The following is a 13714-nucleotide window of genomic DNA, read 5'->3' as shown; positions in this document are numbered from 1 at the left end:
TTAGTAATTTTTTGTTTAACTGTTGCTAATTCTATCTCTTAGCCTCCACTACCACCTTGTGGCAGTAGTTGGGTACTTTGTACTCATATTTTCAAAGATTTCTGTCACAAATAATTGTAAATTTTCCCATACTATATACTGTTACTAACTTTGGATATTTTCATATCCAATTAATACCATATTATGGAAATGTCTGAGGAAGCCAGGGCTCTCCCTAGGGATACTCGCCCTCAGCAAGATGCTGATAATCCCAATGAGAATATTCAGGCTCTAGTAGAATCCTCTATACATTCAGCTCTACATTCAGCTGTTACTGTCTTACAAGACAGCATATCCAAGTCCATTTCTATGGCTATATCCCAATCCACTACATCTAATCCTAAAACCCCTTCAGATATATTCTGGTCTCCTGAGACCTCTGTCTCCAAAATGGCGACAGGTTTCCATCCACATAAAAAAGCCAAGGCTAAAAAACATCACATTTCTGTGAATAGTCTCCCGTCCGAAAAACACCATAAAAAAGTCCGCCAGGACGATGTTGATATTGACAAACCTACTACCAGTCATTTAATTTCTATTCCTCAATCTCAACCTGCACCCTTAGCCCGTGAGGAGGAACAAGTTATCAGGGCTCAGAAATCTGCTGTGCTGTTCTCCTCACATTTATCTAATTGTCTATTGCAATTATCCCTTCACTATGTTGTTTCTATGCATTCTTGTTTTGCTGCCATCTGCTGGCCAGAACTTGTGCACTGAATCCACTGCTCTTGTTCATTGTTGATAAAGTTTCTTGCTCAGTGGTCGCTTGGCAGCCTGGGTCCCTCTCACTTCCTGCAGGCATTTTTGGTTTTAAGTCTGCTTTCTGTGTGACTGGACATTGATCTCTGGGCTTGTGAAGGCATCAGTTTTTGACCAGCAGAAGTTTCAGCAGTTGCCTCAGCAAAAGTCTCAGCAGAAGCTACAGCAGAAGTTACAGCAAAGTCTCAGCAACAGTTTCTATAGTATCAGGAATACTCATACAGTACAGCATCAATACCTCTGCTACCATTACAGTATTGTATCACCGCTTGTCACTGCTTTTGGGTCAAATAAACCCACATTCATTCTCATCACTGTGTCTATGCCTGAATCCATCTGCCTGAGCTCCTGCCGGTCCGGTCTGCTCCACTGCTTGGATACGAAGGTAGGAAAGTCACACAATCACTATCAGTTACACCTTCATTCGCCTTCATGTGGGGACAGAATAGTCAAAAACTGCCTTAAAGTCCAATAACCCTGCTAGAGAATCTTCAGAGCCCAGGACTACACTCAGGAATCTCCCTAGCAACAGGTCCACGTGCAGCAAAATCTGCCCAGCAACAGAGCATGTCCATACAAGTCTAAGGTGAAGCACTGTACATCCTATATGAACATTTGCTCACATAATAGAAGTGCTGTTTATGCAAGCAGGGTTTCCCTCACACCTTATCCTGTATAGAAACTAGCTGCATATCTTCTTACATCGCCTTGGACACCCCGACCCCTAAAACTCCGCAATTCACTCAAAACACCTTAGGAATCTTATCAAGGTGCCCTATTGGAGCCGTGCTGCGATTTTCAGCCCCCTATTCAAAAGTTTATTTTCTTAAAGAGACAGTACACCTTAAATAAAAATGGCTGAAAAGGACCTTGCAGAGTTCCCCAGTGATAAAACAAAGCAAATGCAACCTGATACTGATCATTATGAAGAGCAGGATGCAGAACCCACGCCTTCAGCAGACCAAGATGTCCGACCAAGATGCTCTCTCAAACCATCATTAAAGGTCATTGAAAACTATCACACCATAAAAGATGAGCTATGTGAGAACCTGGAAGAGCAATGGGAATGAGTTTGCTCCCTCGTGTCAGGACTTACATCCTCCTCAGGTGGTGCTACAAGCTTACAAATTGCAGTTGGACATCTGAACAGAGCTTATGAAAGATACAAGAGACTGACAACAAGGTACATAACCTTTCTAAAAGACTCTAATATTGATGAAGCCCTATCAGAACTGAGCAAGGCGGAATCAGTAGTCACAGAAAGAGATGCCAAGGTGCAGGATGCTAAAGATAGAGCAGAACTCCGAATCTCTCATCTGCAAGAAACTAGATCACACAGATCAAACTCATCTAAACATTCTTCTCGGTCATACAGATCATCGTGCTTAAGAAGCTCAGTCCTAAGTGACAAACTAATAGAGGCCCGCATGAGTGCAGAGCAATCCAAAGTGAGACATTCCTTCATTGAAAAAGAAGCTCTTGCAAAGGCAGAAGCAGAAGCCTAAAGGGTAGAAGCAGAGGCTCGGATAAAGATTCTAGAATCAGAGATGGAAGAAGAGATTGCGTTAGCCAAAGTAAGACTACTTGAGCAAGCAGTCAGCCAAGGTCTTGATCCAGTCTGCTCGCCGCCACAAGAAATAGATGATCAAGTCGATCGCACCAGTGACTATGTGCTGAAACAGTTCACGCCAAAACCCGTTTCCAGTACTGTAAAAGCCGTCAACACTGAAACCTCCAAGTCAGCTATACCTGTGGTGACAGCACCACCCACAGCACCTGAGCAAGCTAATAACCGTCAGCCAGATGTGCGCTCTCAATGACAATTATTACAGCAAGATGTTTTCTGGCCTACCTCCACAGCTTAAGCAGCAGTCATCAGAATCTACAGAGGCTACACCACAGCTCAACCCTGCAGCAACATCATTTTACCCGGGAGCATCTCACCCTTTCACGCCGAGCAACCCATACGCCCCAGGGGCATCAAGAGTTGTCATGGCAACAAGCAGTGAGAAATCAGATATGTCTGAGTTTGCCAGGTTTATGGTGAGCAGAGAGCTAATCAACACCAGTCTCTCAAAATTTGATGAACGTGCAGAGAGCTACAGAGCCTGGAAAGCAACATTCAAAGCCGCCATCGCCAACCTCAACCTAACTGCAGAGCAGGAACTGGACCTCTTGATCAAATGGCTGGGCCCAGGCTCTACAAATCGTATCAAGAGCCTCAGAACTGTCTACGTGGGACAAGCAGAAGCAGGTCTTGCTGCCGCTTGGCAGAGACTTGAACGTACCTTCGGCAGTGCAGAAGCAATAGAGAAAGCCCTATTCAAAAGACTGCAAAACGTTCCAAAGATCAATCTCAAGGAAGTCCATAAGCTTCAGGACTTAAGTGATCTGCTCATGGAACTGGAGCTCGCCAAAAGAGACCCTCGTTTGTCTGGACTGTGCTACCTGGATACAGCACACGGAGTGAACCCAATTGTGGTGAAGCTACCATACAGTCTTCAAGAGAAGTGGGCAGCATCAGTTTCAAGGTACAAAAGAGCGCATGATGTCACCTTTCCCCCATTTATTCATTTCTGTAGGTTCATTGATGAACAGTCTCAGATGAGGAATGACCCCAGCCTTGACTTCCTAGAGTCCAACACTACAGCCTCAGCGACATTATCATCAAGGTATGAAAGCGTCACGCATAAACACAGAGACTTTAAGAGCAGAGTCAGTGTTAAAAAGACTTACCTACCATCACCTGCAGTACCCACGGGAAAACTTAACACTACCTCATCAGGAGACAAGTCCTTCAATCGTGAGTGTCCTATTCATAAAAAACCACACTCGCTGAACAAATGTAGAGGGTTTAGATCCAAAACCATACAGGAGCGCAAAAGGTCCTCACCGCGCTAGGTGTATGTTTCAGATGCTGTGCTTCATTGGAGCACATGGCCAAGGACTGTAAAACTGCCATCAAGTGTGAGGAGTGTCATAGGGAAAGACATGCCTCGGCTATGCACCCAACCCCACTCGCCAGAGATTCACCGGCTGCAGTAGCCATTAGTTCTCCTCCAAGTCATGGCGGGGAGCCCAAGAATCACGCTAACACCAGCACAGCTGTTTCCTGCTCATGCTTGGATGTATGTGGCAAGGGTCAAAGTGATAAATGTTGTGCCCGGATATGTTTAATCAAGGTCTATCCAGACGGACAACCAGAAAAGACTGTAAAAATGTATGCCATCATCGACGACCAAAGTAACCGGTCACTAGCAGGACCTAAATTCTTCGAAGTCTTTGGAATTAAGGGACAATCAGAACCCTACACCTTAAACACCTGCTTGGGCCGCATAGAGACTAGTGGCAAAAGGGCACAAGGATTCATCTCTTCTTCTATTAATGGGGATACGGAAATACCACTACCAACTCTGATCGAATGCGACCAAATACCCAACCATAGGGATGAGATTCCTATTCCAGAAGCTGCATTTCACCAACCACACTTAAAGCACCTAGCCAGCGTTATCCCACCTATGGACATCAACGCCGAGATTTTACTCCTGCTTGGCAGAGACAATCTAAGGGTACACAAGGTGCTTCAACAGTGTAATGGTCCCGACTATGCACCATACGCCCAGAGATTGGACTTGGGATGGGTAGTCATAGGAAATGTATGCTTGGATCAACCAAAAATTGACTCCTTCAAGACGTGCATGGAGATGGGCGTACAACTTGCATTAAGCCGTGTCCTCATCACTATGAGGTGAAAGAGAAGTTTCCAGACCACATACAGCCCCCTGATCTTATTTCTCTCCCTTTTGCTGACAACTTGGGGAAGTCAGTCTTTCACACAACCAAGAACGATGATAAAGTAGCCTTGTCAGTAGAGGACAGAGAATTTATCAAGATAATGGACAGTGAGTTCTTTAAAGATGAAACCAATCACTGGGTTTCTCCATTACCCTTCCGAGCTACCATGGGCCAGACAGACGAATGTGTACAGGAAACATTCAACATCCAGGATCCAGATGATGATCCAGAAATCCGTGCTGAAGTTAGCGCATTAGTTACTGGGACAAAGCAAACCTCCAGCCTCGGTTGTCAGCGCTTTGAACGTTTCTCCAGTTGGATGAGACTCGACAGAACTATCGCAAGGTTAGTGCACATTGCGAGATGTTATCACAGTACTCATGAAGATAAAGATTGTTATGGTTGGCACGTCTGCCATAAACCCTTATCTGCTGAAGACATTTCTCATAGTGAGTCCCTCATAATACATCATGTCCAGCAGGGAGAATTTAATGTAGAATGGAAGTGCTTGTACAACAAACAGCAGATTCCAATAAAATGCCCTCTTGCTAATTTAAATCCAGTTATAGTCATTTGAATCAAGCCCACCTAGGAGTTGCAGAAAAAAATCCTCTTATCATTCCCAGCAAACATCATATCACTGTCTTGCTGATCCGACACCCCCATGAAAAGGCTGAACATCAAAGCAGACCAATCACTGAGGGCAAGTTACGGTCTGCAGGTCTTTGGATTATAGGTATGAAAAAACGTGTGGCCCAAGTACTGCATGACTGCGTGCACTGTCGTAAAGCGAGAGGAAAACAACTATATCAACAAATGGCTGACTTGCCTGTGGACAGACTATGTACAGAGCCACCTTTCACATATGTTGGCCTAGATGTCTTCGGGCCGTGGATGGTTTCCGCACGCAGGACCCGGGGCGGTCACGCAAACAGTAAGCATTGGGCTGTACTATTCACTTGCATGAGCGTGTGTGCTGTTCATATAGAGGTGATAGAGTCCATGGACACATCCAGCCTTATTAATGCTTTAAGACGGTTCTTCGCTATCAGGGGACCAGTGAAACAGTTGAGGTCTGACTGTGGAAGCAACTTTATCGGAGCATGTAAAGAACTGAACATTGATACCAAGCCCATTCAAGATCAGTTGGCAGAGAGAGGTTGCACTTGGATTTTCAATCCTCCTCATAGTTCCCACATGGGGGGCTCCTGGGAGAGAATGATCGGGATCTCACGCAACATCTTAAATTCCATGTTAATGGATGTAAACTCTTCAAGGCTCACTTATGAGACTCTAGTCACCCTTCTCACTGAAGTTTCGGCCATAATCAATTCAAGACCTCTTGTGCCAGTGTCTATGGACCCTGAAACACCAGCCATACTGACTCCAGCTATTCTCCTTACCCAAAAAACTGAGAATACGCTAATACCCTGTGGAGAATTTACTCATGCGAATATCTACCAGAAGCGCTGGAAACGTGTTCAATACCTAGCGGATTATTTCTGGAACAGGTGGAGAAAGGAGTATCAAGGAAGAAGAAAGTGGCAACACCACAAACCAAACTTGAAAGAAGGAGACCTCGTGTTGATGAAGGAGCAACAAACCAAACGGATGGACTGGCCTATGGGAATAATTACAAAGGTTCATCCCAGTGAAGATGGCAGGGTCCGGAAGGTGGAGTTAAAGATCTTCAGGAAGGGTGAGCCTAAAATGTTCACAAGGCCAATTAACGAACTCATTCTTATACTACCCATCGAGAAAGTCCCTGCAGGATGAACAGGACTGAACCTGAAGTTCATGGACCTTCTCCATTCCAAGTTTGAAAACAGGACTATATTGTAAAGTTTCTTATCTTATTCTAACATGTCTTTTGTTACAGGTTTTCCCCAAAGGGAATTTCAGACGGGGAGTGTGCTGTTCTCCTCACATTTATCTAATTGTCTATTGCAATTATCCCTTCACTATGTTGTTTCTATGCATTCTTGTTTTGCTGCCATCTGCTGGCCAGAACTTGTGCACTGAATCCACTGCTCTTGTTCATTGTTGATAAAGTTTCTTGCTCAGTGGTTGCTAGGCAGCCTGGGTCCCTCTCACCTCCTGCAGGCATTTTTGGTTTTAAGTCTGCTTTCTGTGTGACTGGACATTCATCTCTGGGCTTGTGAAGGCATCAGTTTTTTACCAGCAGAAGTTTCAGCAGTTGCCTCAGCAAAAGTCTCAGCAGAAGCTACAGCAGAAGTTTCAGCAGTTGCCTCAGCAAAAGTCTCAGCAGAAGCTACAGCAGAAGTTACAGCAAAGTCTCAGCAATAGTTTCTATAGTATCAGGAATACTCACACAGTACAGCATCAATACCTCTGCTACCATTACAGTATTGTATCACCGCTTGTCACTGCTTTTGGGTCAAATAAACCCACATTCATTTTCATCACTGTGTCTATGCCTGAATCCATCTGCCTGAGCTCCTGCTGGTCCGGTCTGCTCCACTGTTTGGATACGAAGGTAGGAAAGTCACACAGCCACTATCAGTTACACCTTCATTCGCCTTCACGTGGGGACAGAACATCCGCAAAGCGGCTAAAACCTGACTCATTTGTTGAACTTGAGTCGGATGACTCCTCTGATCCTCATGATGACCTCTCTGATGAGAGTGTATACCTCTCACAGGAAAGTGGTGAGATTTTTGAAGACCCTGACATACAGGAGGTAACTGCAGCATCTGAACAGGATGCGACTTATTTTGACCCATCACTGATTCGTCATCCACGATTAGGCGAATGGCCTAATTCTTTAGTAGCTCAATTCATGGCAATTAGGATCAACAAAGCTCTTGATAGGTCCACTCGTAATAAAATGAAGGCTGAATGCCCACGTCCATCTCTTCCCCACTTCTCTGCTATAACACCAGAGCTTGATCCTATTCTAAATAAATTCTTAATGAAGACGGGTAAAAACCCAAAAAAGGGAATAGACAGGAGTTTTAAATCTTGCCAAGATAAACTCCTGGATTTACTAGGCCCTTTATCAAAATTTTTAGATCTGGTAGAGGAATCGGCTTCCTATTCTAGTCCTATTGACATTGATGTACTTCGTGGTTGGGCTCAACGTGCAGTGTGTTTCCTAGGAAATGCTAACACCGCAATAACCACGGAACGCAAAAGAGCGATCCTCATGAAAATAGATCCCCAACTCACTAATTTGGCATCTAATGAACCCCCTAACCCCACTGAGGGAATGTTATTTGGGGAAGAATTCATTCAGCAGATGGGCAAATATGTGGGTATGTTTTCGTCCATCACCAAAGCACAATCTTCCCTTAAAAAAGTTTTTTCAAACAGAGTTTTTACCAGGGCCGGAAAAGGCAGGAGCCGATTTTCCGTCCGTTATGCCCCTACCAGATAGCAGAGAGGCTTCTACCATCAATACCAACCCGCCCAACCATCCTACCCAACCCCCAAATCCCTCCCCCTTTTTCCCCTACAGAGCCCGGACCTGGCACCCTAGAGGCCAACGTGGGATTCCTAGAGCAAAACCTTCTGCAGGTAGGTCTCCCATTTTCTTTCCACAACATTCCATTGGGCGGAAGGATCATGCATTTTTTGAAGAACTGGAGTATGATTACATCAGACTCCTGGATACTGAATACTGTTTCAGGCTTTCAAATAGATTTTGTTTCCCGTCCCATACAATACTTTCTTCCACACCCAATCCAATTCTCAAAATCAGACCAGATACTGATAAATGCAGAAGTGAAAGACCTTATTACAAAGGCAGCTATTATACCCGTCCAAGAATCATCCACAGGTTTTCTCAGCAACCTATTTCTGGTGAACAAAAAGGACGGAGGTCACAGATCTGTAATCAATTTGAGACTACTCAACAATTTTGTTGTGTACAGACATTTAAAGATGGAGGGTATACACCTCCTGAGAGACATATTACTAAAAGACGATTGGTTATTAAAAATCGATCTGAAAGATGCTTATCTGACTGTTCCGATTCACCCTTCATCCCAACAGTTTCTCCAATTTCCTTGGAACAATCTAATATGGCAGTTCACTTGCCTTCCATTCGGCCTATCTTCGGCCCCCTGGTGCTTCACGAAACTTCTAAAACCGGTTGTAGCACTGTTAAGAAGTCGAGGAGTACGCCTCATTATTTACCTCGACGACATCCTCATCATGGCACAATCCCCATCTCTTCTTCTCACACACAGGCATTGGACCCTCGCTCTCCTATCAAATTTGGGTTTTCTGATAAATTTCAAAAAATCCATCCTAACTCCGTCCCAAGAACTGAAATTCCTGGGTTTCTTGATAAACACTCAATCCACTACCCTGAGCTTACCACCCAAAAAATTGAAAACTATTCGAAAGGAAATTCGTCAAGTTCTTCAGAGGGATCTTATCTCTCTGAGATCCATTGCTCGGATTGTAGGTCTCCTTTCAGCCTCGATCCAGGCTATCTCTCCAGCCCCTCTTCACTATCGAGCTCTTCAACGATTGAAGATCCAACATTTAAGAGACGGTCTAGGATATTCAGACGAGATTCGTCTGTCTTCAGACGCCAAAGAAGAGCTTGTTTGGTGGCTCTCTCACATTCAAATTTGGAATGGAATAACCATCTTCCATCCAAACCCGGATATCATAATAGAATCAGACGCAAGTCTTTCGGGTTGGGGTGCTCGCTGCGGCTCCCTCTCTACTGGAGGGAAATGGTCTCCTTCCAAATCCCAACTATATATCAACTGCTTGGAGCTTTTAGCTGGGTCCTTCGCTCTAAAGAGTTTTGTCAAGGATTCATCTCACTGCTGTGTCTTACTTCGCATGGACAATATCTCCGCAGTCCAATATATCAATCATCTGGGCGGAACGAATTCCAAATCCCTTGCCGATATTGCCAAAGATTTTTGGCATTTTTGTCTAGACAGGCATATTGTCTTGAAAGCGGAGTACCTTCCAGGAATTTCCAACTCCATAGCGGATTGGAACTCTCGCTTCCTCACAGATTTCAGCGATTGGAAACTTCATCTTTCCATATTCCAAATGATCGATCAATTATGGGGTCCCCTCAAACTAGACATGTTCGCTTCCAGACTGAACCGTCAAAATTCCTCAGTTTTTCAGTTGGAGACCGGATCCGGACGCTCTAGGCTCAGACGCTTTCCTTCAATTTTGGCCTCCAGAAGCTCTCTACGCGTTTCCCCCTTTCAACTTAATACCGAGACTTCTACTTCAAGTCTCAATTCGGAAATCTACTATGGTCATAATTCTACCTTGGTGGCCAACTCAATCATGGTTCCCTCAACTTCTTCCACTATTAATAGACTACTCTCGAATTCTCCCATCTTTTCCAGATCTCCTACTGGATCCTCTTGGCAAATCTCATCCTCTAATTCTCTCAGAACAACTAGTTCTCATTGCTTGTCTAATCTCAGGCATTCCGGACCGATCGCTCCATTTTCTCTCACAACTAGAGAACTCTTATCTGACGCCTGGGCTCCAGGTACCAGGTCTGCTTACAGATCAGCCTGGAAAATTTGGATTCATTGGTGCTCTCAACGAGACTTGGATCCCTTACAAACATCTATTTCCCACATCTTAAATTTTCTTTCTGCTTCATTTGATTCTGGTAAAGCCTACAGGACCATAAATGTATATAGATCCGCCATTTCTGCTAAACATTCTCTTATTGACTCAATCCAAATTGGTAAACATCCACTCGTTTGTAAACTTTTGAAAGGCATCCGTTTCCGGCGTCCACCTTTACCACGATATAACTCTACTTGGGATGTTAATATTTTGTTAAACTTTTTTCTTACCTGGGATGACAATGATCTTCTATCCCTTAAATGACTCTCTTTCAAACTTACGGTTCTCTTGTGTCTTATTTATATTAAACGCATCTCTGATGTTAGAGCCCTTGATGTTTCTAGAAGACAATATTCTCCCGATGGAGTTATCTTTACAATTTACCGTCGTACCAAAACCAATCTGCATTCAGTATTCTATCCATCTTTCCCTCATCATCCTAAACTTTGCGTAGTTCGTTGTTTATGTTCTTACGAATCTAGGACGGAATCGTTACGTTCTACTTCCTCCACTCAATTACTGATATCCTACTGTAAACCTCACAATTCTGTTTCTTCCACTACCTTGGATCGCTGGGTTAAATCAACCATGACCATGGCAGGCATATATACTTCCATTTTCACTGCCCATTCCACTAGAGGTGCAACATCCACAAAAATGTTTCAATCTGGTGCTTCCCTATTAGATATAATTAATGCGGCTAATTGGTCTTCAGACTCTACATTTAAAACATTCTATTTTAAACCTGATTCTCATGTTTCTATGGTTTTATTGTGATATAATTTTATTTCTTGTGATGTGTATATTTCTTAGCTTTAAACTAGCATACCGTATATACTCGAGTATAAGCCGAGTTTTTCAGCACGATTTTTCGTGCTGAAAACACCCCCCTCGGCTTATACTCGAGTGAACTCTCCACCTGCAGTGGTCTTCAACCTGCGGACCTCCAGAGGTTTCAAAACTACAACTCCCAGCAAGCCCGGGCAGCCATCGGCTGTCCGGGCTTGCTGGGAGTTGTAGTTTTGAAACCTCAGGAGGTCCGCAGGTTGAAGACCCCTGCAGCCTTCGACATCATCCAGCCCCCTCTCAACCCCTTTAGTTCTGTACAGTACTCGCCTCCGCTCGGCGCTGGTCCGGTGCTGCAGGACTGTCCGGTGCTGCAGGACTGTCTGGAGAGGAGGTCGTCTGGTGAGATAGTGGTTCCGGGCTGCTATCTTTACCGGCGAGGCCTCTTCTAAGTGCTTCGGGCCCGGCCCCAGAATAGTCACGTTGCCTTGACAACGACGCAGAGATACGTTTATTGCCAACGTACTTCTGCGTCATCGTCAAGGCAACGCCTCTATTCTGGGCCCGAAGCACGGAGAAGAGGCGCCCCCAGTGAAGATAGCAGCCCGGAACCATTATCCCACCAGACGACCTCCTCTCCGGACAGCCCTGAAGCACCGGACCAGCGCCGAGCGGAGGCGAGTACTGTACAGAACTAAAGGGGGTGAGAGGGGGCTGGATGATGTTGAAGGCCGCAGTGGTCTTCAACCTGCGGACCTCCGGAGGTTTCAAAACTACAACTCCCAGCAAGCCCGGACAGCCGATGGCTGTCCGGGCTTGCTGGGAGTTGTAGTTTTGAAACCTCTGGAGGTCCACAGGTTGAAGACCACTGCGGGCGGATGATGACAAGAGGATGATGATGAAGGGGGGGGTGTGGGATGATGACAAGAGGATGATGAAGGGGGGGTGTGGGATGATGAAGGGGGGTGTGTGGGATGATGACAAGGGGATGATGAAGGAGGGGGGTGTGGGATGATTACAAGGGGATGATGAAGGGGGTGGGGATGATGACAAGGGGATGATGAAGGGGGGTGGGGATGATGAAGGGGGGTGTGTGGGATGATGATGAAGGGGGGTGGGGATGATGACAAGGGGATGATGAAGGGGGGGTGGGGATGATGACAAGGGGATGATGAAGGGGGGTGTGTGGGATGATGACAAGGGGATGATGACAGGTGATGATGATGAGGGTCTGGATGATGACAGGCGGTGATGATGATGAGGATGTTAATAACGGGGGTCTGGATGATGACAGGGGGGGATGATGTATTTCCCACCCTAGGCTTATACTCGAGTCAATAACTTTTCCTGGGATTTTGGGTTGAAATTAGGGGTCTCGGCTTATACTCGGGTCGGCTTATACTCGAGTATATACGGTAATAGGAGCGTTTTGTCTTGTAATAAAATTGAAGATTTTCCGATCCTTGGTGAATGAAAATATAGATTTTTTTTAAAGACAAAACGCGTGTATTATCCCTCCCTTGTTTCCCATCCCTATAACGTTCTTAATTTCTCCACAGCGGTTTAAGATGAAAGTCCCTGAGGACCACTTCTCTGAAGTTTCTTCCATGTTAAAGTATCTCCTTCTACGAGTTCCAACATTCAAGTCACTGTTCTAGGATAATTATCCTTCAAGTTTGACAAGTTCCTAACTTTCAAGGAAATTTCTCTACGAACTCCATCTCCTAAGATGACATCTACACTGAAATCCTAGTCTTCTTTTACAGTTCTTATCCGGTTAAAGACTTCTTCCGGTTCTGGTTATTCAATTCTGATTTATTCTACTGGACATTTTATTATTCGCTACAAAAGAAGAGGAAGAGCTAATGGCAACTGTCACTATTATACCTTATCCTGATTCCTGATTGGTTATCACACATGGCAACATCCTAGGATACGCCATATCTGTTAAAGTTTTTTCTGTATTGTCATTACTGTTAACCCTTTTGCTGCTGAGATAGTAAAATAGGATTTAAAAGCATAATACTTGCGTTTTGTCTTTAATAAAATCTATATTTTCCTTCACCAAGGATAGGAAAATCTTCAATTTTGCCTGTTGACAGTTTCTTTTTACCCTTTTTTTTCACTTTGGTTTTCGTGGACATGCACCAAATTTATCATTTGGTGCAAGTTGTTAGTAATTTTGGCTCAAATGTTGAAATCAGCTGTTCACAGCGCCTTTTACACAGAACTTACCGCCACAGAGGACGCGTATTTTATCATGTAGAGCAGCCATTTCGGAGTCACTCCTGCAGTATATCAGCAAGCGACATGAGTTATTTTCTTTTGTGGGATTTATAGCCACCATGTGAAATGGATTTTATTTTCAACTTGGGTCGGTTTTTTTTGGTACTTTAGTGCTTACCTTTCCTGAACCTGTGCGGCCATGTCCAATGCTGGCTCAACGGAGGGTGAAGTTCCTCAGAGACAACTATGTCGCAGGATAGTACTGAGCAGCCCTGGAGGCGTCGCTGCTTTCACAAAAAAAAATGTTCATGTATTTTGACGCCTTTACATTTTCTGACATTGCTATGTGTGTTTTCCATGTACAACATTTCTTGGCGGTGAATTGCGCCAAAAAAAACCCCTAAAGGCGCAAAATTGTGCCAAAGATCGATTGGCACAAATGATGAATTACTGACTAAAGTAAAAATCACACACAGGACCGTGTGATTTTGACAAAGTATTGCGCCAAAGTTACATGAAAAAA

General features: G+C 44.5%; 1 protein-coding gene across 1 annotated transcript; it reads left to right on the top strand.

The window, feature by feature from the left end:
* The first annotated feature begins 363 nt into the window (after positions 1–363).
* On the top strand, positions 364–13672 carry LOC130290758 (uncharacterized). The gene is made up of 2 exons (XM_056538817.1): positions 364–3329; positions 12525–13672. The coding sequence occupies exons 1-2, from the start codon at positions 2602–2604 to the stop codon at positions 12535–12537; spliced, it is 741 nt and encodes a 246-aa protein (XP_056394792.1). The 5' UTR covers positions 364–2601; the 3' UTR covers positions 12538–13672.
* The last annotated feature ends 42 nt before the right edge of the window (positions 13673–13714 follow it).

The sequence above is a fragment of the Hyla sarda genome, chromosome 9, assembly GCF_029499605.1.
Source record: "Hyla sarda isolate aHylSar1 chromosome 9, aHylSar1.hap1, whole genome shotgun sequence".
In the NCBI taxonomy this organism is placed as follows: Eukaryota; Metazoa; Chordata; class Amphibia; order Anura; family Hylidae; genus Hyla; species Hyla sarda.
This window is presented reverse-complemented; position numbering and strand designations above follow the sequence as displayed.

Bases quoted from the DNA above. Each gene is read 5' to 3' on its own strand.
- LOC130290758 (XM_056538817.1), top strand. From the start codon at position 2,602: ATGTGCGCTCTCAATGACAATTATTACAGCAAGATGTTTTCTGGCCTA.